Genomic DNA, 25,958 nt, shown 5'->3' with positions numbered 1-25,958 from the left:
GGCCATCATAATGACTCCGTCTCCCCCATGTCACTGAGCAACCACCCCAGGGCCTACGGCTCAGCAGCCATCGCCTTGGCCTTTGCGGCCGGCATCCTCGTCACCCTCGGATTCAAGGACCTCTACCCCGACCTCGAGAACCGCTTCCAGCGCAAGCGACGCGCCTCCTCCGCGGCCGGCTCCCCAGCCGGCTCCCCAGCCGCCCATGGCAAAAGCGGCGCCCCCGCCCTCCTGACACTGGAGGACCGCGAGTCCCAGTCCCAGTACCAGCCTGAGCCTGAGCCCGCGTGGCCCCTGGGCGGTCCTCGGCGCGGCATCCAGGGCTGCATCGGCAACACGCCCCTCATCGAGATCCCGTCCCTCTCCGTGGCCACCGGGCGCACCATCCTCGCCAAGGCAGAGTTCCTCAACGGCGCGGGCAACAGCCCCAAGGACCGCGTGGCCCTCAGCATCATCGTCCAGGCCGAGGAGGACGGCCTGCTGACCCCCCACCGCGGCGACACCATCTACGAAGGCACCGTGGGCAGCACGGGCATCTCCCTCGCCACGCTCGCCCGCGCGAGGGGCTACCGGGCGCACATCTGCATGCCCGACGACCAGGCCGTCGAAAAGTCGGACCTGCTGCTGCACCTCGGCGCCACGGTCGAGCGCGTGCCCGTCGCGCCCATCACCAGCCCCGACCACTTCGTCAACCTGGCGCGGCGCCGCGCGGCCGACCACGCCGCCGCCGCCGCCGACGGCAGCAGGGGCTTCTTCGCCAACCAGTTCGAGAGCCGGGCCAACTGGCGCGCGCACCTCGAGACCACGGGACCCGAGATCTGGCACCAGGCACGCGGCGACGTCGACGCCTTTGTCGCCGGCGCCGGCACCGGCGGCACCATCTCGGGCGTGGCCCGCTTCCTGAAGCGGCAGGCCGAGGCTGGCGCCGTCAAGGTCGTCCTCGCGGACCCCCAGGGCAGCGGGCTCTACAACAAGGTCAAGCACGGCGTCATGTACTCGCCCACGGAGAGGGAGGGCACGCGGCGCCGCCAGCAGGTGGACTCGCTGGTGGAGGGCATCGGCATCAACCGCACGACGGACAACTTTGAGGCCGGCGGCCATCTCATCGACGACGCCGTCAGGGTGACGGACGAGCAGGCCTGCCGCATGGCGAGGTGGTTGGTGGACAAGGACGGCATCTTTGTGGGCAGCAGCAGCTCCGTCAACTGCGTGGCCGCCGTGGTTGCGGCCATGGGGTTGCCCGAAGGCAGCAAAGTGGTGACGGTCTTGTGCGATTCCGGGACCCGGCATCTGAGCAAGTTTTGGAAGAGGGTCAAGGAGATGGGCTTGGAAGAGGAAGAGGCGTCCTCCGACCTGTTTGTCCAGCTGGGCTTATCCCGGGACGCCGTGTCTATGCCTGTATCCGGGAGCCAGTCATGAGGGGGGAAAATGAAGAAAAAGAAGAAAGGAAAAGAAAGGGAAAAAAAGGAAAAAGGAACGGGAAATGGAACGGAAAATGGAACGGGGTTGCGTGTACCAAGTTGGGTTAATCGCTTGTCTAGATTGCAGTCTGCTGTCAGTAGCAAGCCAAACACGCATAAACCCTGCCTGTTGCCCATCGCACCTCATCAGCTACCGCAAAAGGCCCAACCACTCACCCTCTTCGGAAAAAGGGATTCGACGAAACGAATGAGTTGATTAGTAAAGTCGCCAGCGCTGCAGGTAGACTGTATACGCCCTCTGAAACTCCCAACCAGGTACAAATCATCTACCCTCATAACAGACGCCTGCCACGCTCCCGAAACGAGTAAATGCATAAAGAATATCCCTGAACCGCTGTAATGGCGTGTCTCGACAACCCAGGTTGCGTCGTTCCGCCAGACTTGTCCGCTGGTCATTCATGTCGTGAAACGCAGTTCTCTGCGCCGGCTTCTTACGAAAACTAATCGCCAATCGCGTCAGCAGGGTCGCCGTCGCATCACACCTTACATCACACCGTACACCGCAGACTGGGAAAAAAAAAAAAAAGCATTACCTTCCATCTATGGCCGCAGTTCATGCACTCGCAAAACGTCGTCATCGGCTCGTCCGCGCTCCTCGTTTGCGCCTGCGTGTAGCTGACCTTCTTTTGCTTGCAACGGCTGCACTCGAGGCTGTCGCTTATGCTCTTCTCCGCCATGGGCACCTGCGCCTTCTTCATGTTTTCCTTTTCGAGCTCAATGTCGGCCTTGCGCTGGTCCTCGCTCTTGAGGTCGTCGTCCGTCATGACGGCAAACTTCTGCGGCGATATGTCGCCCGACATGACGCGCCTGCGCAGCTCGCCGTTGGACTTGTTCTTGAGGTTCATAAAGAGCGAGCGTATCTTCTTCCTGTAGTCGGTCGACTCGTCCTCTTTAAAGGCCGCAAAGACGGCGTGCTCGACGGCCACCGCGCGGGCAATGACGTCGCTCGGAGACTCGGTGGACCGGTAGGCGATGCCGTTGTACATGAGGCCGATGCAGTTGTTGCGGACGTCCGACCCCGTACGCCTGAGGTCGACCTTGTCGCTCTTGTACGTGCGCGTCTCGGCATTCCCCGAAAAGGCCTGCTTGGCCGCGCCTGCTGAGCTGCTGCTGCTGCTGCTGCTGCTGGCCGGGCCGGTGGCGGGCGCCGAGGACGGCGAGCCGAGCTTGGACTTTTGCAGCTTCGAGTTCTTTTCTTGCTCCACGAGCTTCTTCCATTTGATGACCAGCTCGGCGGCCGCGCGGGCGACTTCCTTGTTGGGGTTGGCTCGTAGCTTTCCGACGTAGACGCCCGCTTTTGTGGCCTGTAGATTTGTTTTAGCACTGGTTCGAGCCTGGATAGTCGGCATGATGCCAAGAGTGACGTCGCCGTCGCCGTCGCCCGCGTCGTCGTCCGCGTCGAAACCCATCAAGCTGGTTTGGCCGAGACGACCGTCGTCTTACCCTCAGCATCTCCTCCGTAGGCCTGGCATCCTTCTTCAACCCCTCCAGCAGCCTAATGGCATTCTCGGGCGGTTCATTGGCAGCAACCGACTTGGTCAGCGCCTTGACTCGCGACTCGAGCTCCCGTTGATCCATGACACAGTCTCCTTCCGCAGAGGGCCCTTGGAAATAAGACGAGAGTGTGCGCGGGGGAGAAGAAGGGAGAAGGGAGACGGAAAGGGGGAGGGGTTCGGTTCAGCGCTGCTCCGTGGCAGCCGCGATGATTCTGATGGATGGGATTGGGCTGTGGCTGGCGAGCGGGGTTTTGGCCGATGCGAGCGTCGTTGTTGTCTGCATGTACGGAGTAAGTCATGATTGCGCGTAACAAGGCTTCAGGAACGGGCTTTGGCTCCGGGAGGTGGCGGCAAGGGACGCCCGGGGTTTAGCCGTGCTGCCTACCCTGCAACTACGATGGATTCCCCATTCGCACGAGTCGGCGGGAACTGTGAGGGGCACGATGTGATATGAAGGAGGCTTGATTGAGCTTGATGGTGGAGCGCCTATATAGGTAAGGTCATGTGACAGGAACCAGCAGCGAGCAGGAGCCATACTTTTAATATCTATCCAGCAAAAAAAAAAACCGTCTATTCATCTCTTCGCCTCCGCTTGGAGCCGCCGCCCACGTTGGCCCTCAGCTTCTCCACCGCCGCCGCCATCCTCTTGCTCCCCTTGGTCTTGTTCGCCCTCGGCGCGAACGCTTCCCGGGCCCCCGCCCCGACCCCGCCGCCAAAGAACCTCGTGATGTTGCTCTGCGTCCCTTCGGCATCCCTCCTGTTCATGTCCCGTATCACCGGGAGCAGCACCTCGTCCGTCCGCTCGCTGCTCCACCCAATCGTCGCCATGAGAAAGCGCCTCAAGCCCTCCAGGTCGGGCACCCCCCACTGAAACGCCTCCGAGCTCCTGTCCACGTCCGGATGGAGGTACGCGTCGTACACGGCCGGGTTGGGGAACCCCGGCGGCAGGAAGAGCTTGGCGGCCTGCGACTTGCGGAACTTTTTGCGGAACGGGGACGAGGCGTCCGCTTCCCTGGGGCGAGTCTGGGACTGCACAGAGGTCCACCACTCGCGGAAATCGTCCAGACCGGTCCGGCCCGGGAACTCGGACAGGATCTCGACGGCGGTGACGGGTCCGACGCCGGGCAGGCCCTCGGTGTAGTCGGATCCAAGCAGCTGGGCCAGCGATATGAGCTGGTCGCGCGAGAGGGACAGCTCCTTTTCCAGGTCGCCGCCGACGTAGCACTCGACGAACTTGCTGCTGCTGAACATGTTCTTGTAGACGCGCGTGCCCCCAAAGAGGAACGTGTCCGAGTCGTCGGTCACGATGCCGTCTGCGATGCCCAGGCGTACGAGCTCTGCGCACTGGGCCTCGGCTTCCATGGGAGCCGTGATGTAGGGGATGCCAAACAGCCGCAGGAGAGCCTGACACTCGGTGACCATGACTTGGGTAACCTCGTCGGCATCGCGCCGGTCCTTCTTCTGCTGGTTGCGGAGCTGCCGCAGTTCCCTTTCGTAGTCCTCTTTGTTGTGCTGCGCAGACTTGTTGTTGAGTTCGCTGGCGAAGCGGGCGTGTTCCTCGGCTTCCTCGGCCATCTGAGCCATGAGCTCCTCGTCTTCCGGGTCGCTGAGCTCTTCGTATTCGAGCTCCGCAAAGGGGTCCTCGTCTCCCAGCTTCTGACCACGCGGCGGGCTCCGTGGTCCTTGAACAAGCAGGCTTTGTACGTGCCCGGTTGCCGGGGAATCGACAGGATTTGTTGATTCCGGGGGCACAGCGGGCTCTGCGGGCAGCACATTTTCAAATATCGGTTCGGGCGATTCGGGTTCGCTGGGAGAACTGGTTGCCGCCGCCCCTGTTCCTGGAGAGGGTTGAGCGACGAGTGCAGTTGCGTCCGTCTCCGGAGAGAGCCGAGTCACACGTGCAGCCATAGATGCCTCAAGACCTTGCGTCGTGGAGGACACCGTCACGCCCGTCCCCTCCGCAGCGCCTCCCGGCGACAGTGACGTACCATGCTTGTTGTCTTGACCTGCCACCCTCACCTGCTCCTCCTTGCTGCGCCCGTCGACGATCAAGCCACTCCCTGGCTCAGGCTGAAAAGGCCCCTCCAGCACCTCAACATCGCTGCCGCCGTCCGACGACGAGTCAATCTCAATCACCTGATCCCTCATTTCCCGTAGCCTCAGCCTCTCCTCCTCCTCAACCTCCATCCTGTCTTGTAGATTGATTTCCTTCTCCGTAGCCTGCAGCTTCTTCAGCGAGTCTCGGATGTCGGCACCGTCAACGAGCCAAGGCGGAAGCGGGGCCGGCCCCTTGTTCTCGGCCCTCTCGCTTGCTTCGAACCCGCCGGCCTCGTCGTCGTCTGCACCCTCCGAGGCGTCTTCCTGGCCGGGAGCGCCAGGGTCAGACGTGCCCCTCGGTGCGGGCCGCTTGGCGGAAAGGGACGAGCCCCAGTCGAGCTTCGGGAATGGGAGGGGACCGTCAAAGGGGTTCTTCCTATTCTCCACGGCTGGCTGGGGCTGGGCTCGCTTTGCCAGTCTCGACTTTGCCAGTACGGCCTGCAGGTCATCGTCGCTGTCGCTTTCGCTCGCGCCGCGCTGCCCTGGTTTTCGGGTGCCGGGTCTAGGAACAGCGGCGTTTGACCGGTTGTTCACCACGTGCGCAATCGTGGGTCCTCCCTTGCCGAGGATGGGTCGAGGTGCATCCACGGCCGTCTGCCTCCATTCGGGTCGTTTCGTGGGCGCATCTTCCAAACGCTTGTCGTTGTCGGAATCGTGGTCAAGCTCGTGCTGGCTCCTCAACGACATGGCGATGGCTCGGTTCAGGTCGTCCTCTTCTTCTGGGTGCAGCCCGTGTTTCGCATCCGACTCGAGGGCTGCACGGGAGGGGCAGGTGCTTCCACCAACAAACAGAGACTCCTCCTCATCTTCCTCTTCTCGGTGTTGCTGCTGCTCTTGAGAAAGACCGCTTCTACCGCTGTAGTACCGCTGTCGGCGTCGGGCAATGTCCTTTGCGGCTTGCAAGCTCGCCGCCTGCGGTTTGGGAAGCCTGTTCAGCCCCTCGATGGGAACGTCCTCAAAATCGGCGTCGTCATCCTCGTCAGCTTCGGGTTCTTCCCCTGACCGATACTGAAACTGGGTGGCGTCCACGTCAATCGGCTTGTGGGCCTCTCCGACGTCCTTTTCCTTGCTCACAACGCCCAGCGCCCAGCCGCCTTCCACGCCCTCGTTCTTGACCAGGATGTACTCGCGGTCCTTTTCCCCCACCACTCGAGCATTCACGCCGAGCGTCAGGTCGGTTCCGTTCATTCCGACTTCGTACATGAGCCGCTGGGTGAGATGATTCCTCTCCCGGACTCGATCAATCTGAAATCTCGAAAACGCCATGCGGTCCGGAAACATGTCGTCTAGCTGATCCTTGCTGAGGCCCATTCTCAGTCGACTCCGGAGCCTGGCAGCGTTGAGGATGTTGTACCTGTCGGGCGGGGGCAGGCTTTTGAAAAAGTCGCCGTCAAAGTCAATCTTGCTAAAGTCGTACAGGTCAATGTCCTCTCCGTTGTGGAACTGCCTGGCGTACTCTTCCAGTTCCGCGACGCTCATGATTCGCGGATCGTCCGGCTTGGCCATGGATGCGATGCTGCCGTCCAGGTCCGGAAGATGGTAGGCGTCTTGCTTGTGAAAGCGTCGAGACTGCACCTTTTCCCGGGGATCCATGCCAACCTCTTCAGCGTACACTATTTTGCTCTCGTCCGGCAACTCCTCGTGCTGGGCCAGCGCCTCCCTGGCGGCAAAGTCTCCGCCGTCCGCTCTGTTGCGCTTCTTCTTCTTCTTCTCCTCCTCCTCCTCCACCGCGATGCGGTGCATCTGCACGGCCAGGAGCTTGCCCGCCGTCTTGACGGCGTCCTCTCTTCGGCCCTCGCGTCTCCTCTGCCTTTTCTGTATGGTGGCTCGTTTGAGAGCAGGTGCGCCACCGTCAAACACAAAGACGGGCTGGATGCCGAACCAGAGCAGCTTGCAGATGCGGCGGAAGAAGCCGACCACGTGGGAGTTGCGCAACGCATTCCCTTCCTTGTCGCGGACGGCTTTGAGGAACTGGTAGATCCAGATGGATGCGTCGACGGCGAGCCGTTTGCGGTTGAGCGTGGCAAGATTGGTAGGCCGAGCGCACGGCTGCACGACGGTCCAGAGGCCGTTGACACCCATTGCGGCGTTTCGTCTTTGCCAGCGACGTGCTCTATACCTGTTTAAGTGAGGCGAGTCTCTTGCATGGTGGCCGAGGTTGCGAAGCCATCACAGGTTGACGGAGATGCAGCCAGGTGATGGTGATGGCGGGCAAGGGATGCGGGGGATATCGATATTGACCAAGGCTGGTGATGCTGATGCTGTTGATGCTGGAGATGATGGTGATGATGGTGATGATTATGCTGATGATGGTGATGATGGAGATGATGCTGATGATGCTGATGATGCCGAGATGCGGAACGTCTAGTGGGTCGCGACGCCCGCCACTTGCGCTGACACCTGCGGCCCTGCGGCCCCGCCAGCCATCACTCAGCCCCAAGACACCAGACCACAAGATACATGTAACTACCTATTGCACTCCATGTCCGCCGAACCTCGCACGGCCATGGACAAAGACGGTGCCCGATCCTACCTCTGCTCCCTCTTGAATAAAAACTTGCGCATCGTCACCTCCGACGGCCGTCTCTTCTGGGGCGCCTTCAAATGCACCGATCCAGTATGCGCCCGGAGCAGGCCCTCCCGCCAACCACCCCCCCCCCCCCCTTCCCCCTTCTCGCAAACTCCAGACACCACTCGTGTGCAGATGGAAAACGCAAAAATAAAAGAAATAAAAATAAAAAAAACTAACACCACGCAACGCAGGATAAGAACGTGATACTAGCCAACACGTACGAGTACAGGCAGCCGTCAGCCTCTCAGGCCCAGCAGGCGCTGCAGGAGAGCCCTGATGGCACCACGACGCTGGACATGACGTCTCGGTATCTGGGGCTGGTGGTGGTTCCTGGGCATCACATTGTCAAGATGGAGCTGGAGGAGTATGCGAGCCAGATGACGGGGCAGGGGGTAGGCGGCTGTTGATGATGACCTCGCAGTGGGAACGGTTGTTAGCTTCGATAAGAGAGCCCGTGGTGTGGCAGAGCCTACTGGCACACAAGATGCTCCAAACATCGTGGTATTGAATACGAGTACACTAATGACCTACAAAATACTCCGCTAGGCATCTCCAATGCGTTCTAACAGACTAGGTCGTTTCCATCATTCCAAATACGTCCAGATCGCGTGAAACCAAAAAAGAGAAAAGGAAAAGACCAGAAAAGAAAAGCCAGAAAAGAAAAAAAAGAGAAAAGCAAAGAGAAAACTCCAGATGGTCTAGGAGTTGCACTCGTTACTGCCGTTATCACCGCTTGAACTTGACGTCTCTCACCATTACGACGTCGATGGACAGCGCATCCTCATTATTAGTGTCCTGCTGCGTTGTAACCTCTCCCTCTTTTTTTTCTTCTTTATTTTTTCCTTCATTTTTTGACGGGCTCATTCATGCGGCAATCGCCTCCTTGGTGCGGCCGCGCGTCTCGCCGTTTATTTCGCTGGCCGCCTCCTCTTCCTCTTCCTCTTCCTCGCTTTCCTCATGATCACGGCCTGTCCAGGAGCCGCCGTCGTTCAAGGGAGCGTCTTGGGCAGACAGATCGTGGCCCTCGCCTCGGTTGCGGATGTTGTTCCGGCGGCGCTGAGACAGGGTGCGGGAACGGGTAGAGAGCTTGGAAGAGACGGCAGCGTTGGCGGTGACCCAGTTGGTCAGAGCATCCTCACAGTCCTGAATGATAGCCCTACTAGCTTCATAACCGTCGTATGCCTGTCGAGTCTCGCCGGGAGTCACAGGAGTGTCATCGATGAGCTCGAGAAGGTGCTTCCCATACCCGGCAATGATGGCAACCTTTTCGCTGTGCTCGCGGAGAGCATCAAACTGGTAGGTATAGGCCGCCTTTACCTTTTCGCGCGTAATGTTGGATAGCTGCGCCTCGGCGACAAGGGACTCGGCCTCTGCGCGCACAAGCTCCTGCTCCAGCACGACAATCTTGGGTGAGTTGGGCTCCTTGTACTTGAGCTGGGCGATTTGGTCGGTAATTTTTTGCTTGCCTGAATCGAGCACGTTAGCATAAACATGGCGGTTTCAAGTGGTGCAAGGCGTGGGTACGGAGAGGGGGTTCGTGCTTACGGTCTCTGCTCGGTTGGACAGACGCTTCAATGTTGCGAATGCTCTTCATGGTGATACGGTATTGGTCGTAGCGGTCGACATACTGGTCCTCCAGCTCGCCAATTTCGTACAGCAGTACACCCAGCTTGTCAGTTACATCGGAAACGTCCTCGTCGGCACATTCACCCCAGATGGAGAGTTGTTGCTGCAAAAAAAAAAAAAAAAAAAAAAAAAAAAAAAAAAAAAAAAGGGGGGGGGCACACGTCAGCAAATTGAGTCTGGTTATGTATGTAATGGCCGTTTGTGATGGGGTTTTTTCTTTTCTTTTGTTTTTTTTGGGTACACATACAGCAACATCCATGCGCTCTTTGGCAACAGTTTCCAAGCTTCGCATCACGTTCTTTTCCATCTTGACAAGCTGAGCTAGCTTCTTGGCCAGGTCGGGGCCGAAAGCGCCACCGGCATTGCGGCGCAGAGCATGGCCTGCGGACGTCGTCAGCACCGCGGGGGCTCGCTGGCGTGATGGCAATGATTCACTTGTGTATTGCTAGGTTTCGTGAGACTTGAAACGTACCTAAATTCCCCTTTCCGAAGAAACGGCCGGATTTGGTAGATGAAGGAGGGGGAGGGGGGCTCTGCGAGTTGCGCGAGATTAGCGACTGAATTTACCGCGCCGGTAAAGCTTTGCTGGGCGTCGAAAACATGGTTCAAGCCGACGTACCTGCAGTTGGGACGCGGTAGGCGCCCGGGTGGTGCGCATGGAATAGGTGCGATGCATTGCGGACGGCGTTGCGGGGGTTTGCTTCCCGCTATGTTTGGCTACGTGGCGACGGGGAGAAGTGCGAATCAATCAATGAGCAGGCTGGATGAGGTTGAGTGTCCTGCAGGATGGGTAAAGAAGAGGAGGGATGAAGAACCAGGATTGACGAAAGAGGTATCAGATGGGCGGGGATGGGCCGCAATCCAGGAGGTCTGCGAGGGAGGGAGACGGTTATATGGGAGTCCGGACAGTGGGTGGGAGGGGAAGAAGACATCGTCACGGGCGTGCAATGGGCGGCGGTTTCTTCGGCGACGTCATCGTCTGGGCTGGGGAGTCGGGACAATAACAAGGTGTCTACAGCTGTTGTGCGGTGTGCAGGGTGTATTCGCACGGTGTGGCGCAAGCGCCAGGCGCTGCGCTCCGTGCGCAGGGCACCGTGGGACGGGACACTGGAGCGATACCAGAGATACCAGCTAGGGTCAAGCCGCCTGGTATCAAAGGAGGTAGGTAGCCAGAAAGCAACATCTTGGGCCCCCCAGGCTTGAGGCCTGCACTGCACGCCATCACTCAAGTGCTCCGGGAAGTGCTAAGCTTTTTGTCGATGCGGGACCGACGGTTGCCTGATGTCTGTAACCATCTCCTTACGCCGAGCGAGCTGTGCACTATGACCCCCCCAAGGACTCGGTTTCCCAGCCGTCGATCGACGCACCGTTCCGGCAACGGCACAGCGCTGATCTGAAGGCGCACCACCCTTGTCACATCTCTCCGAGGCTCGTTCCGTGCAGGCGACATTGGAGCCTTTTCGAGTGATGAGGTCATTGGCGTCAACGCCGCATTCAGCCTAAAGTCAATCACGTGACGGCAGTCGCAATCCAGCGGAGACGCGTGCAGACCAGGCCAGATTTAAAGTCACCTTTGTGGAATCTTGGTCTTGGTAGGGAGGAAACTAGTCCGTGGCCCGTTGCCGTGCTAAAAAACGCCGGTACCGAGCATAGATCGCTGTGGGTTGCGTGGGTCAGAGACCTCCTCGAACAGCCGAGAGTCGTGGCTCGTGGCTCGTGGCTCGTGGCTCGTGGCTCGTGGTTCGTGATTCGTGACCTAGAGAAGCACAATTGCCGGGCATTGCCAACTAAACACATGCCCAAAGTTTAGAAGCGCATTCCATTCTTACAGAGCCTCGAGCGATCCTGTATCGCATCCATGGCCCTGTCGATGCCAGGGTTTGGCCTTGCCGGCAAGCGGTCAAGAGGTCGCGGAATACTCCGTCATGCATCAACTCATGACGTAGTGTTTCTTGGTTGGAATGCTCTAAACGCTGCAGCTCAACATGGGCATGGAACTATCCAGGGGCCCGTGGTGAGCCGTGGGGTTGCTCCGTACAGGGAGGGAGTGGCATTCGGCCAGCGGTGGCACCCATAGGGACTTTTGGAGTGGCCGTCCGTACGGACTACCCGAAGCAGGATATTGTGCAGCTTCCGTGGAGGCATATGCTTTCATCGGAATGTCTCCTGTCGCCAGGTCGAGTCAAAAAATATGCTATCCCTCTCTGGTCTAATCTCATCCAACCTCGGTTAGCAAAAAGCGACAAGCACAACGGTTTCCTGCAACAGCACGCACCATCCTTACACCAGGTAGCCGGATATCGAGCTGCATAAACCTGCCGAATCGTTCAAAAGAGACGAGCAACGTCTTCCTGAGAAAAGGACAAACAAAGCTGCATCAAGTCGTCGAGCAATGCAAAGGCAACTCGGTCGAGAAGGCGGTGGTGACCCACTTCAGTCGCAAGGGGTGACTTTGCTGGCCAAGGTACGGATACTCCGTACACAGCCGTGTTGTGCACCATCCGGATTTTGCGCGTCTCGTCGGATTTCCATGTCTCAAACCTTGTAACGTGGTGCGGCCGCTGCACAGCGCAACCAAACGGCTCGTCGTCGTGTCCACCATCGCTTTTTTTGCCCGACATCGTCCCGCTCCTCGAGGACACCAAAAAAAAAAAAAAAAAAAAAAAAAAAAAAAAAAAAAAAGAACGACGTCCTTTCACGGGTGCCCATGCCACCACGACCGTCGCGATTCCGCCGGCAGGAAGGCGCGACTGGTGGCACTGGCTGCCGTTGTCCTTACTAATCATCGATCCTGTGCTTCCGACACGACTTTGGCTTCCTCGTCCGGTACATCGATGGCTGGCTTCACGAGCGCCCACTTTCGTCCGAGGATCAATAGAGAGCTGTCCGTAGAGTCGGAGAGGTTCCCACCCGTGGGAGAACCCAGCGTCCCGCCCCATCCCGAAGCGTGCGGCCGGGTTTTGAGCAACATCAGTCCGCCGCCATTGCGACGACCATCTGGCCCAACCCTCAATCGCATCGAGCGCTTCGCGACCTGGGCCGACAGCCAAGCTCAACCCGTCAGATCGCATGGTATTTCGTCACCGTCCGTTGCTGCTCCGGGCCCCGGGCTCGCAGTCAGGATGCCTCGGCAGGTGACACCCCCTTCGACACCAGCTCCAGCGTCGCGTCGCACTTCGGAGCCTCCAGGCATCATCAACATCAACAGCAGCACCACCCCAAAAGCGCAAACCGAAGCCGCCGTCGAGTGGACAGTGCCAGCGTTGATTAAACAATTCACCGCCCGCCGGCAAGATATCCGGGACCGCCACTCTCAACTGACTGGCTACATTCTCGAGTCTACAAAGGCCACCGAACGCCGTGTACGTCACGGCGCAGACCTCTTTGCCAACGTGCAAATCGCGGCGGTGGCCGAGGAGAAGGGCAAAACCATGAGAATCAAGTTCAAGGTGAGTTGGAGAAGAAAAAGCCGAAGAAAGAAAAAACGAAACAAAAAGTCCCGAAAATCGAACCGTGGACAGCTACAATCCTGACGCGTTTTTCATCCTTGAAAGCAACATTTGAAAGGGAAGCGAGATCAGCGAGAATCGCATTATATGCCGGTGTGCGTGCGGACCAACAAGGACCGAGTGCCATCATACCGCTTCCATCCAGTGGAGATCAAGAAGAATGTCCTCACTCCCAACACGATGCTTACGTTTGTGCCGCATTTGAGAGACCTGGAAAGCTTCGAGGAAACAAAGTATAACCTGTGGCTGAAGGAGCTGGAAGACATTGATCTCAAGTCTGGCTTCAAGCCCATGAACCGAGAGGAAAAGCAGCTGCTGACGATTCAGGGAGAGAGGACCGCGACAATGTCCCTCTACCTGGACGCGTGGCTGGGGGAGATGGCCATACCTGGCTGCACCAAATCAGCCCTGATCAGCTACATGGCGGCTAGGGAACCGGACGATGCCTTGACACCGCAGCAAAAGACGGACATTCTAAACTCGCACCGCGGTGACGAGAACACGACGCCAGGCGCTGCTCGGGCGGCAAAGATGTTCACGGACGCGTTCCGCGCCGTCTTCAGAGACGGCCTGCCTCCCTCGAAGCAGATAGACCTTCGCCGCGTGCTGATGCTGGATGAGTCGGTCGACACCATAATGGACTCGAAACCCATTGCCAAGGACGCGACAAGCCCCCTGTTTGACGAGGAGGACGAGGACGAGCTGGCCGAGTCCAACTTGGCCACGTACTGCATCCTCGGGTGTTTGATATGCTTCAGCCATTCCTGCGATCACGGCGAGTATGACAATAAAAACATGAAGCGCACATTTTCCATCTCGTCGTGCTCGCACCTTTCCGACGCCTTGAAGAGGAGACGGAGGAGCAGGCTCAACAGCGCGTCCAACCGGCCCAACCAACCCTGTCGCCGTCGATGCTACCGGCGGAGCTCGGACCGTGCGCGGATGGACCTGCGCCCTCGGCCGTGGGCGGAAGACGAGAGGATCGTGCTGCGGTCGGTGTTTACGACTGCGAGCCACAGCAGCTACAGGGGGGACCCCATTTGCCTGGCGGCCGAGTTCCTCAACCGCGACTGCGACCAGGTACTCGCCGAGTTCACATCCCTGGGCATCTCTCTGCCGCAGCCGGAGCCCGCTGACGCATCCCGTGTCAGGAACCTGTCGTGGTACGATCGCCGTCGAAAGATGCTGCTGGGCGACTGGCAGGACCACACCATCAGCCATGCGCACCAGCGCCGAGAAACCCTGGAGCCCTGCTCTCACGCAGGCCCTTGCGCGCCGCGGATCTGCTCGTGCGTGGACGCCGGGGTCTTGTGCGACAAGTTTTGCGGATGCACCGTCGAGAGGTGCGCCTACAAGTTCACGGGATGCGCGTGCCATTCGCAGGGGGCGACGTGCCAGCAGAGCAAGAAGGACAGGCCCTGCATCTGCGTGCAGCTGAACCGCGAATGCGACCCCCAGCTGTGCGGCACCTGTGGCGCTCTGCAACGCGCCGATCCGCTAAACGCAGACGACGCGGAGCTCCACTCCACGGGATGCCAGAACTGCGACCTGCAGCGCGGCGTGGGCAAGTCCCTGGTGCTGGGGCAAAGCCAGCTGGAAGGGGTGGGCTACGGCTTGTTCGCCGCGGAAGACATTGCCCAGGATGAGTTCATCATCGAGTACGTGGGGGAGCTCATCACGCACGATGAAGGTGTGCGGCGAGAAGCCCGGCGGGGCGACGTGTTTGACGAAGAGTCCAACGTGTCGTATGTCTTTACTCTGCTGGAGAACGAAGGCATCTGGGTCGACGCAGCCATATACGGCAATCTGAGCCGATACATCAACCACGCGTCGGAGCACGATAAGCGGGGGTGCAACATAACGCCCCGCATCCTGTATGTCAACGGGGAGTATCGAATCAAGTTTACGGCGCTGCGAGACATCAAAACTGGGGAAGAGCTGTTCTTCAACTACGGCGAGAACTTCCCCAACCTGACGAAGAAGCTGCTGGACGACAAGGCAGCTAGGGAGCCCGAGGCCAAGCCAAAAGGCACCGCGCGGGCTCGACGGCCTGAGAAGGGAGAGGCTCCAACGGCGCGCAACCATGCCAGAAACGACCCGAAACGGAAACCAGGGCGACCAAGGGTCAAGCGAGACCTGCCGCCTGGGTTCGCCTTGGAGGAGCTGGGCGGAGACGGTGGGTCCACGCCACGGACGCGGAAACGAAAGCTGGAAGGCGCCGACGTTGGCGACGATTACAATACCGCTGCAGTATCTGACGGGGCGACGCAGGGCGAGGATTCCGGCCGTGAGTCGGACGAGCCAGGATCAGCGTCTAGGTTGCGGAAGAGAACCAAGCCATCCTATCAGACCGAGTCGCCAACCAAGCGGATGGAAGCGGCAAAAAAGACACGAGGCAAGCGTGGTGGTGCGCGACCGGGCAGCGGGCGGCCAAGAAAACATCCTCGACCAACGGCCAAACCAACCTCAGTCCCTCCACGGAGTGAAGATGCACCAGCCCAATCTTTGCCCTCGCCAACACGCACACTTGGTGTAGAGGGCGCCACCATTGTAGCCACAAGAGCAGGCACACAGGGAGAAGCGGCAGAAGCGGCAGCAGCGGCAGCAGCGGCGGCGGCGGCGGCGGTCGCAGAACAAGTGGCGCCGAGCGCCTTGATGAGAGTATGCACACCGGAACCAAAGCGAGTGACGAGAAGGTCCGAGAGACTAGAGGCTACGGTGGAAATCGAGGATAGCGATGACCCATCGATTTTGCAAGCATCTCAGGACAGTGGCACGACAAGACAGGCTGACGAGGCCGGGCAGCTGGAAGAAGACGAGGACGATGAGGACGTGGTGGTGCGGAAGAGGAGTAGGGGAACGAGGAAACGACGCCTGCCAGCCAAATTCAGAGACGAAGATATCTGGACGTAGCAAGAATTCTCCATACCCAATATAGTCGACAGCATTTGATGATGGAGATGACGATTATATGCGAGTGTATCCAAACCAGCTACTTGTCAACTTGCTGGCGGCGATGCCAAGCTGATTTTTCAATGTGAAGCCGACAGTGTGGAGTCCTGCAGTGGCAGTGGCGCACCGTGCGGAAATGCAAAGAAACTGTGTGAGCTGCCAGGTACGACGCCTCGCGGCGGGGGGACCTGACCCAGCTGTGAAGCGGCGGTGTGGCACTGTGGCCGCCGGCTCCAGCTGCCAGAGGTGCTGCTAGCCCACAGCAGCCACGAAAGAACGATGACGTTTGTCCCCACGGATTACCCACCCCAAATCAAGCTCCAGTTTCTGACAGCATAGCATTTCCTGCATATCAAATCAATCGGGCGGCCAAGTAGAAAAACAGGCCACCTCGCTGCTTTGCGATACGTATTTCATCCTTTTTTTTTCTTCTTTTTTTTTTCTTTTCCCCCCGTCGTTTCCCTTTGTTTCGGCACCTTTCTTTTACAACGCCAGGCGCTTGCCACACAAACTCGTCTCTGCGACTCGCACCCAGTGGAATACATTTTGTAACTGCCACAGCAGACAGATCAGCCGTCTGGACTAGTGACCGCGCAACGCAGCCACCTGCTCAAAAAGGAAGCATCGTCGCCAACCATGACGCTCTACTACACTCTCGTGAGCTGCCCCGTGAAGCTGCCCCGTGAAGCTGCCCCGTGAAGCTGCCCCGTGAAGCTGCCCCGTGAAGCTGCCCCGTGAAGCTGCGCTCGGTAACCGGGTGCGACTGCGGTGACTGACGCGAGACCCACGATTCTAGGTGTTTTTCCTCCTCGTCGTAGAGATGGGGCTGTTTATGCTCCTCCTCGTCCCGCTGCCGTTTACGGCCAAGAGGAAGGTTTTCACGTATGTGTTGTTCGCTCTCAGGCAAGGCACCGTCTCTGGTGTGGATCGGACGCCAGTGGCTCTGCCCTCGCATCGCATGGTCGGTCCATGAGGCTTTGGAAGCTGACGCTTCGACTCTGCAGGTTCATCTCGGAAAACCCCGTCATTTCCAAGATTATGCACTGGATGAGAATTACCTTTGTCTTCATCCTCATCCTCTTCATCGACAGCGTTAACCGCGTCTACCGAGTGCAGCTGGAGGTCCTGGCGGCTAGTGAACAGACATCTAAGGGAACGTGAGTACAGAAACCCCCGTGAAAATTCCAAACCTTTTCACCGTCATCAAGGGGCAGACCCGCTAATTCGGGGTGGTTTTCAACCTGACCAACAGTGCTGCTGTTCTTGGTCACGAACGCCTTGAAGTCCAGGCTCGCAAGTTCTACTCCCAGCGAAACATGTACCTCTGCGGCTTCACCCTCTTCCTCTCGCTCATCCTGAACCGCATGTACCACATGATTATCGACAACATGCATCTCGAGGACAAGGTCCGAGCCTTTGAGAGCAACAAGAATTTCAAGGACAACAAGACGACAGAGGTGGCTGAGTTGCAGAAGAAGCTCGCCAAGAAGCAGGTGGATCTGGATACCTTGAAGAAGCAGAGTGAGCAGCTGCACAGCAGCTACAATGAACTCAGCGACAAGCATGCCGCCTTGGAGGGTGACGCAGAGGCCAAGAAGTCAAAATAGCGGGCGGGAAAAGCAGGCAACCAAGAGAAAAGGGGGGTGGTGGCCTCCTCTTTGTGCAGCAGGTGATAAAAACGTCATGTCGGGTCACGGCTGTGACGGGTTGTCGTGTTGGATCACGGGGAGACGATGTCGCCTGGTTCACGCCAGGCTCTGGCGTTTGGTATGGCGTCGGGGTAGTTGTGGGTGATTGTGCCTCCGGCTTCTCTCAGCAGAGATTGAATGTGAAATCCAACCGGACATTGCAAAGGCTTTGATGTCATGTGCGCGCGCAAGAGCCCACCACGTTCCGCCAAGCTGACACCGATGGGACGGCCGACACCACCAACCATGCCATGGCTTCTCAAATGTCGCCCGACCGTTGTCTGCTACCCTTTCTGCCTCTTGGACCTCCTCAAACCCGCCTCGCGTCCCTCCCCCGCATCAACAGTCTTTCGCTTCCCAGCCCTTGTCCCCTTTGCATCACCCGACCTGGCGGCGTCACCCGCAGCCACCTCGCCCGCCCTCTTCCCACGACGAGCCGTCTCGACGGCCCCCTTGCCAGGGTCCTTCGAGCGCCTCAGAAGCACATAGGCCACCTTTTCCACCTGGGCCATATCGACGACGCCCAGCCTGTCCGCGAGCACCGTTGCCCTCGAGCACAAATCGGCATACTCGCTGGCGTTGTACCTGATGGCGCGCCTCTGCCCCCCGCAGCACAGCCACCAGTACGCTTCGTCGGAGAAGAAGATGACGCGGGGGTCGTGGACGCTGAGCAGAAGCGATGCCGTGGCGGGGCCGACGCCCTTGAGCCGGGTGAGCTGCCCGACGGCGGGCCCGACGGCCTGCGGCGTCCCGGCATGTCGGTAGGCGGCCACGGCGGCTGCAATGGTGGATTTCGTGACGACGGGGTCGTTGGACGCGATGAGTTTCGTCAGGGACGGGCGGAATTTCCCGTGGCGGCTGGGGGGGGGGGACGATGAGAAGCGGTGTCTCGTGTGAGGAGGTGGGGAGGGAGAAGATGGGAGGCAGGAGATGCGGTTACAGTTTCCATTCGACTAGTTTTTCGACATGGCCTTGGTCCATGGTGGTGCCGCGCTGGGGATGGAACGTCTGGGGAAAGTCTACGTAGCGAAGCTGGTCCAGTGCTTGGAGCGACGGCTGGCCGGGTTTCGCTGCGACGGAGTCAGACGGGTTGGGGCACGGGGGCACGAGAGGAAACAGCTGGTTACCGGTGCCGGAGTCTTGCACGACGGACGGATACTGGGACAGGAGGCGATGGAATTCATCCTCGGTGATGGCGTCGGGGAGGATGGCCTGCATTGCTGGTTTGCACGGGTTGATGGCGGGGATGGTTGAAGGGGCCTTGGGGTTGTTGGGTGGGTGACTTGACGCTGGGAGCGTCGCAGGTGCAAGTCTGGTCGCGCCACCCCGACAAGGCACGAGCAGCTGCCAGCAGGGCTCACTAAACACTAAACCCGACGATGGACGATGGACGATGGATGATGGACGATGTGTAGAGCTTTGTCAGCAAGGCAGTCGCGTCGGTGCAGGTGACGCGAGTGGCATGGACTGGCCGAAAGGTACGGGCAACGGAAACCGGGAGCAAATTTTCCACGTCGACGGCGACGGCCCACTTCGCAGGGTAGGCCCACTCTGCTCTTGGACTCGACTTGCTTCCACGACGGACTTTTTTTTCTTTCAGCAACTCATCTCGATAAGCAATCTCTTGCCTTCAATCCCAGCTACTCGACTCCCGGCTCGACTCCCGGCTTGACTCTCGGCTCGGCCCCCGCTGGGAAGACATCCAGACACGCCCGCTACATCGCCAACTCCTTCCACCCCCCCCGCAACAATGGGCAACGTACGCTTCTCTCCGTCGTCCCCGACGTCCCCGACGTCTCCCGTGCGATGCTGACGCCCAGACAGGGAGCCAAGGCCCAGCAGAAGCGCGAGCGCAACGCCAAGGACGGCAAAGTTGCCAAGTCGCAGCTCAAAGTCGTACGTGTCCTGCCCCCCCGGGTCTCCATACCAGGGCTTTCTGCACCGCCATCTCACGCAACGTGACCGCGCAGAACCAGCAGGCCATGAACATCCAGTGCCAGGTCTGCAAAGCTACTTTCCTGTCTACCACAAAGGGACCCGCGTACGTAATTCGACTCTTTTGCGTCTGCCGCACCCGCCAATCGACTCGTCAAAGTCTCTCCTTTCAACCCCCGGCGATATGCGTCTTGGCTAACACGAGTTGCGTAGCCTGCAAGAGCATGCTCAGAACAAGCACAGCAAAGGTATTGCTGATTGCTTTCCAGGCAAGACGGCTTAGAAACTGGCTTGGTCCCGAGCTTCGTCTGCAGACACGGAATGCCCGAGACACCGGCTGTTGAAAACGTACGAGGCAAACGTGCGCAAGGGAGCAGGGGCTTTTTTTGATGGGTTCATGATTTAGCGCTGGCGTCGGCATCAACGAAGAGAAAGAAACGAGAGACACGGTAGCAGAGGGGCTTCGCGGCACGTCGTAGCGAGTGAGCTTTGGCCGTAGTCTCGGTCGATTGGCATTGGGATTGGGTTTGTGTGTGAATCTCCCGTTTTGTGGCACGGCAACTTGCTCGCGGGGATCGATGTACGTAAGGAGTGGAAAATCGCGCAGATGCCCAGCCCGCCCAGCCCGCCCCCCCTTTATTGAGCTTGCGCCGCCCTGGCCGCGGCCTGCTCTTCCCGAATGGCCCTCAGAAGATCCGGGTACCATTTCTCCCCCACGTCCGGATGGCTCTTGATTCGATTCCGAAGCGTCGCCTCCCCCAGGGTCTTGGCCGCCGCGCCGGTCCTAAAGGTGAACTCGACGTCGTCGATGCGCCCGCCCGTCCGCTCCGAGACCTTCCTCCTCTGCTCCACCACCTCGTCGGGGACCCTGCCCACCCCGACCGTCTCCAGGTCGTCAAACTCGGCGTCGAGCTTCATGCCCTGGAAAAAGGGGACCGAGTACCTCGCCCCCGACCCGGCGGGCGGCGACAGCACCCTGTGCGTGGTCGACACGCAGACGCCTTGGGTGAGCGCCTCCATGCCCTGTCCGATGGCCACCACCAGCGTCCCCTCCACGGGGGGGCAGTCGATCCACCGCCCCTGCACGTTCTGCACCTGGAGGCCCCTGTGCGGAGTCGCCTGGAGCAGGTAGCTCGTCAGCATGCTGTCCTTGTGCGGGCCGACGCCCTGGCCCGGCCCATCATCATCGCCGCCGCCGCGGCCCAGCTCCGACATGTCGGGGTACTTGACGATCTTGAGCTTGTGCTGCTGGTCCTGGTCAAAGTACTTGTCAAAGGCGGTGGCCGGCAGCTTGATCGCCTCGGCAATCAGCGACGTGAAGAGCACGGATACCGCGGCCATGCGCGACAGGTACTCGGTGTAGGTGCTCCTGAAGCCCGGCGCGTGGACCTCGTCGGGCCACTGGTTCGGCCACAGGAGGTTGTAGTACGGCGGCGAGCCCGGCGGGGGGGCAGGGTGCTCGGTGGAGAGGTCCATCTGCTCGCGGTGGTCCGTCTCGCCGGCGGTGATCTCGGCAGACAGGCGCGAGTATCCGAGAAACGAGCGGGCGTTTTTCATCTCGATCCGGAGCCTGGACACGCGTGTCAAGTCAGCCTTGTGCGCCCCACTGCCTGCCTGCCTGCCTGCCTGCCTGCCTGCCTGCCTGCCTGCCTGTGTCTTAGTCGTGCGAGGAGAAGGGATTACTTTTCTTCCAGGGGCATGTCGAAAAAGGCTTTGCCCCTGTCAATGACATCCTGGAACAAGCCGTCGGGGATGCCGACGTTCTTGAGGTACAGAAAGCCGACTTCTAGGAGGGCATGGCGCAGCTGCTCCAGGAAGACGGGCTTGGTGTCTGGCTTCCGGGCCAGGTCCAGGTCCAGTACGGGGACGGAGGTGAAGGACATTGTGACCAGGCCGACGGGAGTGTATGGAATTGCAGATTCAGATTCATCCGAGTTGATGCAAACTGGACATGGCTTGGCGTCCGCTCGTTCGATACATGGACGACTCGAGGTATGGCGTCAAGAATGGCGTAATCGGCGGCTCCCCCCAACCCGGAGACCCGGGACCCGCACCCCCCCCCCCCCCCCCATAGATCCACTTCACTTGCCGGCAGAGACCTTGGTCCTTTGGCATCTTGGCATCCCCTGTCTGGGTCTTGGTCTGGGACTCGTGGCACCGGGGGGCTGAAATGGCCCTCGAGGCAATCAAACCGGAACGAATCGTCCACTCGTCAGGTGACGACGGCCCACGGATTCAGAGGCTAGTGGGGAAGAGGTCCATAGCAAACATTAACCTGCATCTTCGAGCACAAAGCGGCCTCTGGCCTGTTCAGCTGAGTGGCTCGCGCTTGCCAACAGCCGGGATAGTTCGTGCACTGTGAAGAGGACTCGAGTTCGAACCCCGATAGAGTAGAGTAAGCCTGGCGGGCTGAAAACATTTGCCCCATTGGGGCATTTGCCCCCTGTGGGGGGCACCAAAGCGCGTGTTACGATTGGCACCAGATGTACATCCACCGAGCTTAAAATCAAGTATGAGCTCTGGCAATTCAATTCGATACGGGAACCCCTCCAATGAAAATGCGAGGGGATTTCCATGGGGCAACTCGTTCTCACCAGAGCACGTCATCCCAGCGCGAAGCTGATATTTTTTTTTCACTCTTATAATGTATCCCTTTTTGTAAAGTCCTGCCTGCAGTGAGTGGCCTGTAGTGAAGCAAAAGCCAGCTTAAAATAAAGCGCTTACGGTAGCTCAGGTGCGTGCGTACCTGGTAGGTAGTGTGTATTTTTGAGACACCTTGACCAATTTCGCATTTTCACTGTAGATAAAGACAAAGATGCAAAGCCCTGTTTCCAACCCGTCTCTCCCGATACGCCCGATGTAGTCGCTTCCCCGGCTTCCCCTTTTATACATGGTTTTCCCCCCCAGCCCACGTCACTCCACTAGCGGCTTCGCAGCCAGCAGCCCGGTAACCTTGTAAAACATGTCCTCTATAGATGGCGCTGCGAACGCGGGCGCGGCGTCGAAAATGTCCGTCAAACGGTGCTGAGCAATGACATTGACAGCCGAGTCATCCTCGTCGTCATCGTCCGCCATGTCGACGTCGCTGACGTCATCTTCACTTGCAGCATCCATTGCGTCGTCGCCGCCGACAGCCAGGTCCACCTCGCCGGAGATGTCGTGCAGTTGCAGGTCCTGGAGTGGCTGAACAGTGGCCAACGGCGACGGATCCGAGCCTTCGGTGACTACCCAGACCTGCGCCGCGTCGTCGAGCGCAATGAATCCGCTGGCGTCCGGGGCGCACACCAGGCTGACGATCCGATGGGGTGTGCTCCTCACCAGCAGAGGCTGGTGATGTTCGGGGCTAAAGACCCCGATGCTGGACACGCCGCCGCCAAGCGGCAGCGTGACGGCAAAGTGCCCCGACGTGTGGTCGACCGCCAGCTGTAGCAACTCGGAAACGCCTTCCGTCTGGGGAACGGCGATTCCGTACCGCAGCTCGTCTCCGACCACGTCGTACACCTTCAACTCATCCGACAAGACGATAATGTACGATGACGACGCCTGGATGGAATGCAGCTTGCCGCTCCACAAACCTTCCAGCACCCTGACAAACTGCCCCGACGAGGCGTCAATGACAAAGACGTGCCCAGAGCCTGCCGAGCCAATGGCAGCAAACAGGGTGGAACCATCCTCGGAAAACGCGATGCTGCCCTGCACCTCGGTCGCCCGAGTCGGATCCGTGTGATCCGTGCCAGCGTCGGAACCTGTGCCGTTCCCAATGGCGATGGCCTGCGCGCAGCTCCACGACACCGCAGTGTTTCCATCTTGGTCTTTTACGGCAACTCCGGCATTCAGCCTGTCGCGCGGTCGCCAGACACGGGCAACCCCGTCGGCTCCAATGGTGGCAAACGAGCTGGCCGTGGGGTCCGCTGCCAGGCCGAGAACCGGCTCGGGACATTTGGTGGCGTGGGGAGCATTGATCCTCGATACCAGGGCAAAGGAGCTGCCAGCATCGCGGACTTGCCAAAACTTGAGGAATATCTCGCGTCTCTCGCGGATGAACTGATCCCTGAGATCGGCAGAAACGTTTTCCACATCGCGGTGTGATGGTCGCCACTCGTCAATGCTGGCGAGCCATCGACCGTCTGCAGCAAAGGCCAGTGTAGTCACCAAAGGCTCGTCGATGGCGTGTCCCTTGCTGGTGAGATTCACGTCGGTCGGCTGGGTTCGAGCCAGTGCTTGTGTCGAGACGCTGGTGAATGTTTCCAGATCGAAGCACTGCAGCATCGGAGCAGAAAACTCCCCCGACATGGTTGCCTGGCGGCCGTTCCCCACGCAGACGTAGAATTTGGACGGTTCCGACGGTCTCATGGTGGCGGGGATGGGTCGTCGCACCTGCTTTGGTGTTTCCCACACTCGCCGGACGAGCAGATCCTTGGGCTGCGACACATCCATGGCGGCGGATTGTATGCCGGCGACGTAGGCTGTCGGTTTCATCTCGGCAGTCGAAAGCATCATTGCCGAGTTGTCGTCGAGGTGAAGGATGTAGGACGACCCAGCGGCTGAGACGACAATGTTCTCGACGCTGCCGGACAGATGCGGGAGGAAGTCCTTCTTGGACGTGTCGACCTGCCAGATGACGAGAACGTTTTCCGACCCGCCCGAGATGAAGTAGTGGCCGTCTCGTGACCACTTCACGGCATGTACGGCTTTGCGATGCCAGTGATGCTTCTGAACCAGAAGCCCCTTCTCGGCGGACTGCCGGTTCACCGGCTTGCCAACAGTGGCAACGGCATTGTGATAGACGTAGATGCCTCCCCTCGCCCCGCCAACAATCACGTCCACCGCATTGTCCGTTTCCCTGTGGGCTCTCTTGCCTCCCGAGAGCCGGTGACGCAGCCTCAGGTCGAGGCAAGTGACGAGGTCTGGGCAGTCAAAGGAGAAAAAGTCGTAGTGTAGCTGCTCCAGATCCTGCGGCGCTGCAGAGGAGAGGCTGCCCACGAATGACTGGTCCTGGAAGGCTCCGACGACAAATTTGCCATCTTCGCTCGACTCGAGAATTTGGAGGCCGCAGCCCTGCTTCCCCTCGAGGCTGAGGAGGCGCTTGGATTGGGGCTTGCTCCCTTCCACTGGTTGATAGGCCATGACTTGCATGTGGCTTGCCTTTTCCGACTCTGCCAGCAGAAGAATGTCCTTGTTGACGGCATGCGCTGCTGGAATAACGACGAGAGCTTTGGCAGTACGAGATGCTGTTTGCAAGACTGGCGACGGGGCTCCGCCTTGCGCCCAGTTTGCGGAGTACACGGTTCCGTCAGAGCAAGCTACCCACACCAATTGAGGATTGCTCTTGGACAACCGGGTCGCGACAATGCGGGCTGGTGTGGAACCTTGACAAGAAGTAGTGTCCAGGGTGCTGATCGGGATGCGTCGAACAAGGAGGGAATCATTGGTGTTGTAGATCTGGATGGAGGTGTTGTAGGTTAAAATCAGGTACCTGCTCGGAGTGATTAGCGGTGAGATGGGGCAGAGCTGAGCAATTATGAAGAGAAAATACCAACTGTTCATCTGCTGCAAGAATGGGATCGATATCCATCATTCTGCCTCCCATAGGTTTCGAGATTCGCCAGCCTCCGTCGCCGTCATTCGGCTGACCAATGACTTCCCGCGGACGCGGCTCCGCCAACTCTTGAGCTCCTTTGCCATTTTCCTGCTCCTCGCCTTTTGACTTTTGGGGTGTTTGCGCATCGCCGCTGACTGCCTTGCTTTTCCGGTGCCGATGTCTTTTGGAATTTGGATTGCCGTCGTTCGCTTCCCTCTTGCGTTTCTTTGTTTCGTCGTCCTTGACCCGAGGGCTCTTTGCACCGGCCATGGCTGCAGCAGTAGCCCGCCCCAGGAAAGGAAAGGGGGGGGGGGGGATAAAAGGCTGGATTGGCTGGACAATGGTGGTGAAATTTTGCGTCTCAGCTGGCAACCATACCATTGAAACCACACGCCGCCACCTGCAGCAGCACGAGAAATAATATTTTGGGTCCCGCAGCGAACTTTTTCTTCCGATAAGATAAGACCCCCGGGCGGCAAAACTCCGGCAGCAACCTGCTTTTCCCCGACTTTAGGCCAAACAAGGGCTCAAAGTTTCTTTCAACTTGCAAGTGAAACGGGATCAGACACTCCTTTGCGCCGTGGCTAGCCGATCACGATGATTATTCCGATCCGTTGCTTTTCCTGCGGCAAGGTAAGGATGACGCAACTTGTATCGACTCATCTTCACAGTTTGCTGATGGTAGTAGGTCGTCGGCGATCTCTGGGAGCGCTACCTGCAGCTGATATCTGATCCTAACAAGACGGATGGGTAAGTGCGCCACCGTCGTGCAAACGAAAAGAAGGAGAAGAAACTTTGGGAAGGCTAATTTCGTAGCGATGCCATGGACGACCTCGGGCTGAAGCGTTACTGCTGCCGTCGTATGATTATGACCCATGTTGATCTCTGCGAGAAGCTGTTAAAGTACGTGTCTCAAAGCCAACGCTTCAGATTCGGACTAGGTCGATAAACTGACTCTCTCCAGATACACTCCAGACGGCCGAAACGAAAAGAAGCAGCGGCTCAACGAACTGGCGTGACA

The 25,958-nt window shown here is 59.0% G+C and overlaps 12 protein-coding genes across 12 annotated transcripts; 6 read left to right on the top strand and 6 right to left on the bottom strand.

The window, feature by feature from the left end:
- Positions 1 to 27: 27 nt before the first annotated feature.
- On the top strand, positions 28 to 1,419 carry UV8b_05699 (uncharacterized protein; the record flags this gene model as incomplete). Its single annotated transcript, XM_043143196.1, has 1 exon — positions 28 to 1,419. One exon carries the CDS (start codon positions 28 to 30, stop codon positions 1,417 to 1,419), a length of 1,392 nt encoding a protein of 463 aa, XP_042999129.1.
- Positions 1,420 to 1,912: 493 nt separating this feature from the next.
- On the bottom strand, positions 1,913 to 3,059 carry UV8b_05698 (uncharacterized protein; the record flags this gene model as incomplete). Its single annotated transcript, XM_043143195.1, has 3 exons — positions 1,913 to 1,921; positions 2,015 to 2,785; positions 2,925 to 3,059. 3 exons carry the CDS (start codon positions 3,057 to 3,059, stop codon positions 1,913 to 1,915), a joined length of 915 nt encoding a protein of 304 aa, XP_042999128.1.
- A 488-nt stretch (positions 3,060 to 3,547) lies between these two features.
- UV8b_05697 (uncharacterized protein) lies at positions 3,548 to 7,156 on the bottom strand (the record flags this gene model as incomplete). The annotated part of the gene is made up of 1 exon (XM_043143194.1): positions 3,548 to 7,156. One exon carries the CDS (start codon positions 7,154 to 7,156, stop codon positions 3,548 to 3,550), a length of 3,609 nt encoding a protein of 1,202 aa, XP_042999127.1.
- Positions 7,157 to 7,556: 400 nt separating this feature from the next.
- UV8b_05696 (uncharacterized protein) lies at positions 7,557 to 8,053 on the top strand (the record flags this gene model as incomplete). The annotated part of the gene is made up of 2 exons (XM_043143193.1): positions 7,557 to 7,691; positions 7,838 to 8,053. The coding sequence occupies 2 exons, from the start codon at positions 7,557 to 7,559 to the stop codon at positions 8,051 to 8,053; spliced, it is 351 nt and encodes a 116-aa protein (XP_042999126.1).
- A 457-nt stretch (positions 8,054 to 8,510) lies between these two features.
- On the bottom strand, positions 8,511 to 9,948 carry UV8b_05695 (uncharacterized protein; the record flags this gene model as incomplete). The annotated part of the gene is made up of 5 exons (XM_043143192.1): positions 8,511 to 9,112; positions 9,192 to 9,375; positions 9,520 to 9,653; positions 9,745 to 9,805; positions 9,892 to 9,948. 5 exons carry the CDS (start codon positions 9,946 to 9,948, stop codon positions 8,511 to 8,513), a joined length of 1,038 nt encoding a protein of 345 aa, XP_042999125.1.
- A 2,158-nt stretch (positions 9,949 to 12,106) lies between these two features.
- UV8b_05694 (uncharacterized protein) lies at positions 12,107 to 15,694 on the top strand (the record flags this gene model as incomplete). The annotated part of the gene is made up of 2 exons (XM_043143191.1): positions 12,107 to 12,721; positions 12,827 to 15,694. The coding sequence occupies 2 exons, from the start codon at positions 12,107 to 12,109 to the stop codon at positions 15,692 to 15,694; spliced, it is 3,483 nt and encodes a 1,160-aa protein (XP_042999124.1).
- Positions 15,695 to 16,369: 675 nt separating this feature from the next.
- On the top strand, positions 16,370 to 17,340 carry UV8b_05693 (uncharacterized protein; the record flags this gene model as incomplete). Its single annotated transcript, XM_043143190.1, has 4 exons — positions 16,370 to 16,390; positions 16,530 to 16,615; positions 16,738 to 16,890; positions 16,986 to 17,340. 4 exons carry the CDS (start codon positions 16,370 to 16,372, stop codon positions 17,338 to 17,340), a joined length of 615 nt encoding a protein of 204 aa, XP_042999123.1.
- A 365-nt stretch (positions 17,341 to 17,705) lies between these two features.
- On the bottom strand, positions 17,706 to 18,639 carry UV8b_05692 (uncharacterized protein; the record flags this gene model as incomplete). The annotated part of the gene is made up of 3 exons (XM_043143189.1): positions 17,706 to 18,279; positions 18,362 to 18,491; positions 18,549 to 18,639. 3 exons carry the CDS (start codon positions 18,637 to 18,639, stop codon positions 17,706 to 17,708), a joined length of 795 nt encoding a protein of 264 aa, XP_042999122.1.
- Positions 18,640 to 19,171: 532 nt separating this feature from the next.
- UV8b_05691 (uncharacterized protein) lies at positions 19,172 to 19,639 on the top strand (the record flags this gene model as incomplete). The annotated part of the gene is made up of 4 exons (XM_043143188.1): positions 19,172 to 19,180; positions 19,246 to 19,317; positions 19,392 to 19,462; positions 19,570 to 19,639. The coding sequence occupies 4 exons, from the start codon at positions 19,172 to 19,174 to the stop codon at positions 19,637 to 19,639; spliced, it is 222 nt and encodes a 73-aa protein (XP_042999121.1).
- A 353-nt stretch (positions 19,640 to 19,992) lies between these two features.
- UV8b_05690 (uncharacterized protein) lies at positions 19,993 to 21,239 on the bottom strand (the record flags this gene model as incomplete). The annotated part of the gene is made up of 2 exons (XM_043143187.1): positions 19,993 to 20,926; positions 21,040 to 21,239. 2 exons carry the CDS (start codon positions 21,237 to 21,239, stop codon positions 19,993 to 19,995), a joined length of 1,134 nt encoding a protein of 377 aa, XP_042999120.1.
- Positions 21,240 to 22,269: 1,030 nt separating this feature from the next.
- On the bottom strand, positions 22,270 to 25,207 carry UV8b_05689 (uncharacterized protein; the record flags this gene model as incomplete). The annotated part of the gene is made up of 2 exons (XM_043143186.1): positions 22,270 to 24,832; positions 24,897 to 25,207. 2 exons carry the CDS (start codon positions 25,205 to 25,207, stop codon positions 22,270 to 22,272), a joined length of 2,874 nt encoding a protein of 957 aa, XP_042999119.1.
- Positions 25,208 to 25,534: 327 nt separating this feature from the next.
- Positions 25,535 to 25,956, top strand: UV8b_05688 (uncharacterized protein; the record flags this gene model as incomplete). Its single annotated transcript, XM_043143185.1, has 4 exons — positions 25,535 to 25,570; positions 25,626 to 25,687; positions 25,754 to 25,840; positions 25,902 to 25,956. The coding sequence occupies 4 exons, from the start codon at positions 25,535 to 25,537 to the stop codon at positions 25,954 to 25,956; spliced, it is 240 nt and encodes a 79-aa protein (XP_042999118.1).
- Positions 25,957 to 25,958: the final 2 nt, after the last annotated feature.

The sequence above is a fragment of the Ustilaginoidea virens genome, chromosome 4, assembly GCF_000687475.1.
Source record: "Ustilaginoidea virens chromosome 4, complete sequence".
Classification (NCBI taxonomy): Eukaryota; Fungi; Ascomycota; class Sordariomycetes; order Hypocreales; family Clavicipitaceae; genus Ustilaginoidea; species Ustilaginoidea virens.
Note: the sequence above shows the minus strand (reverse complement) of the source record. Positions and strands in the feature narration are given on the sequence as shown.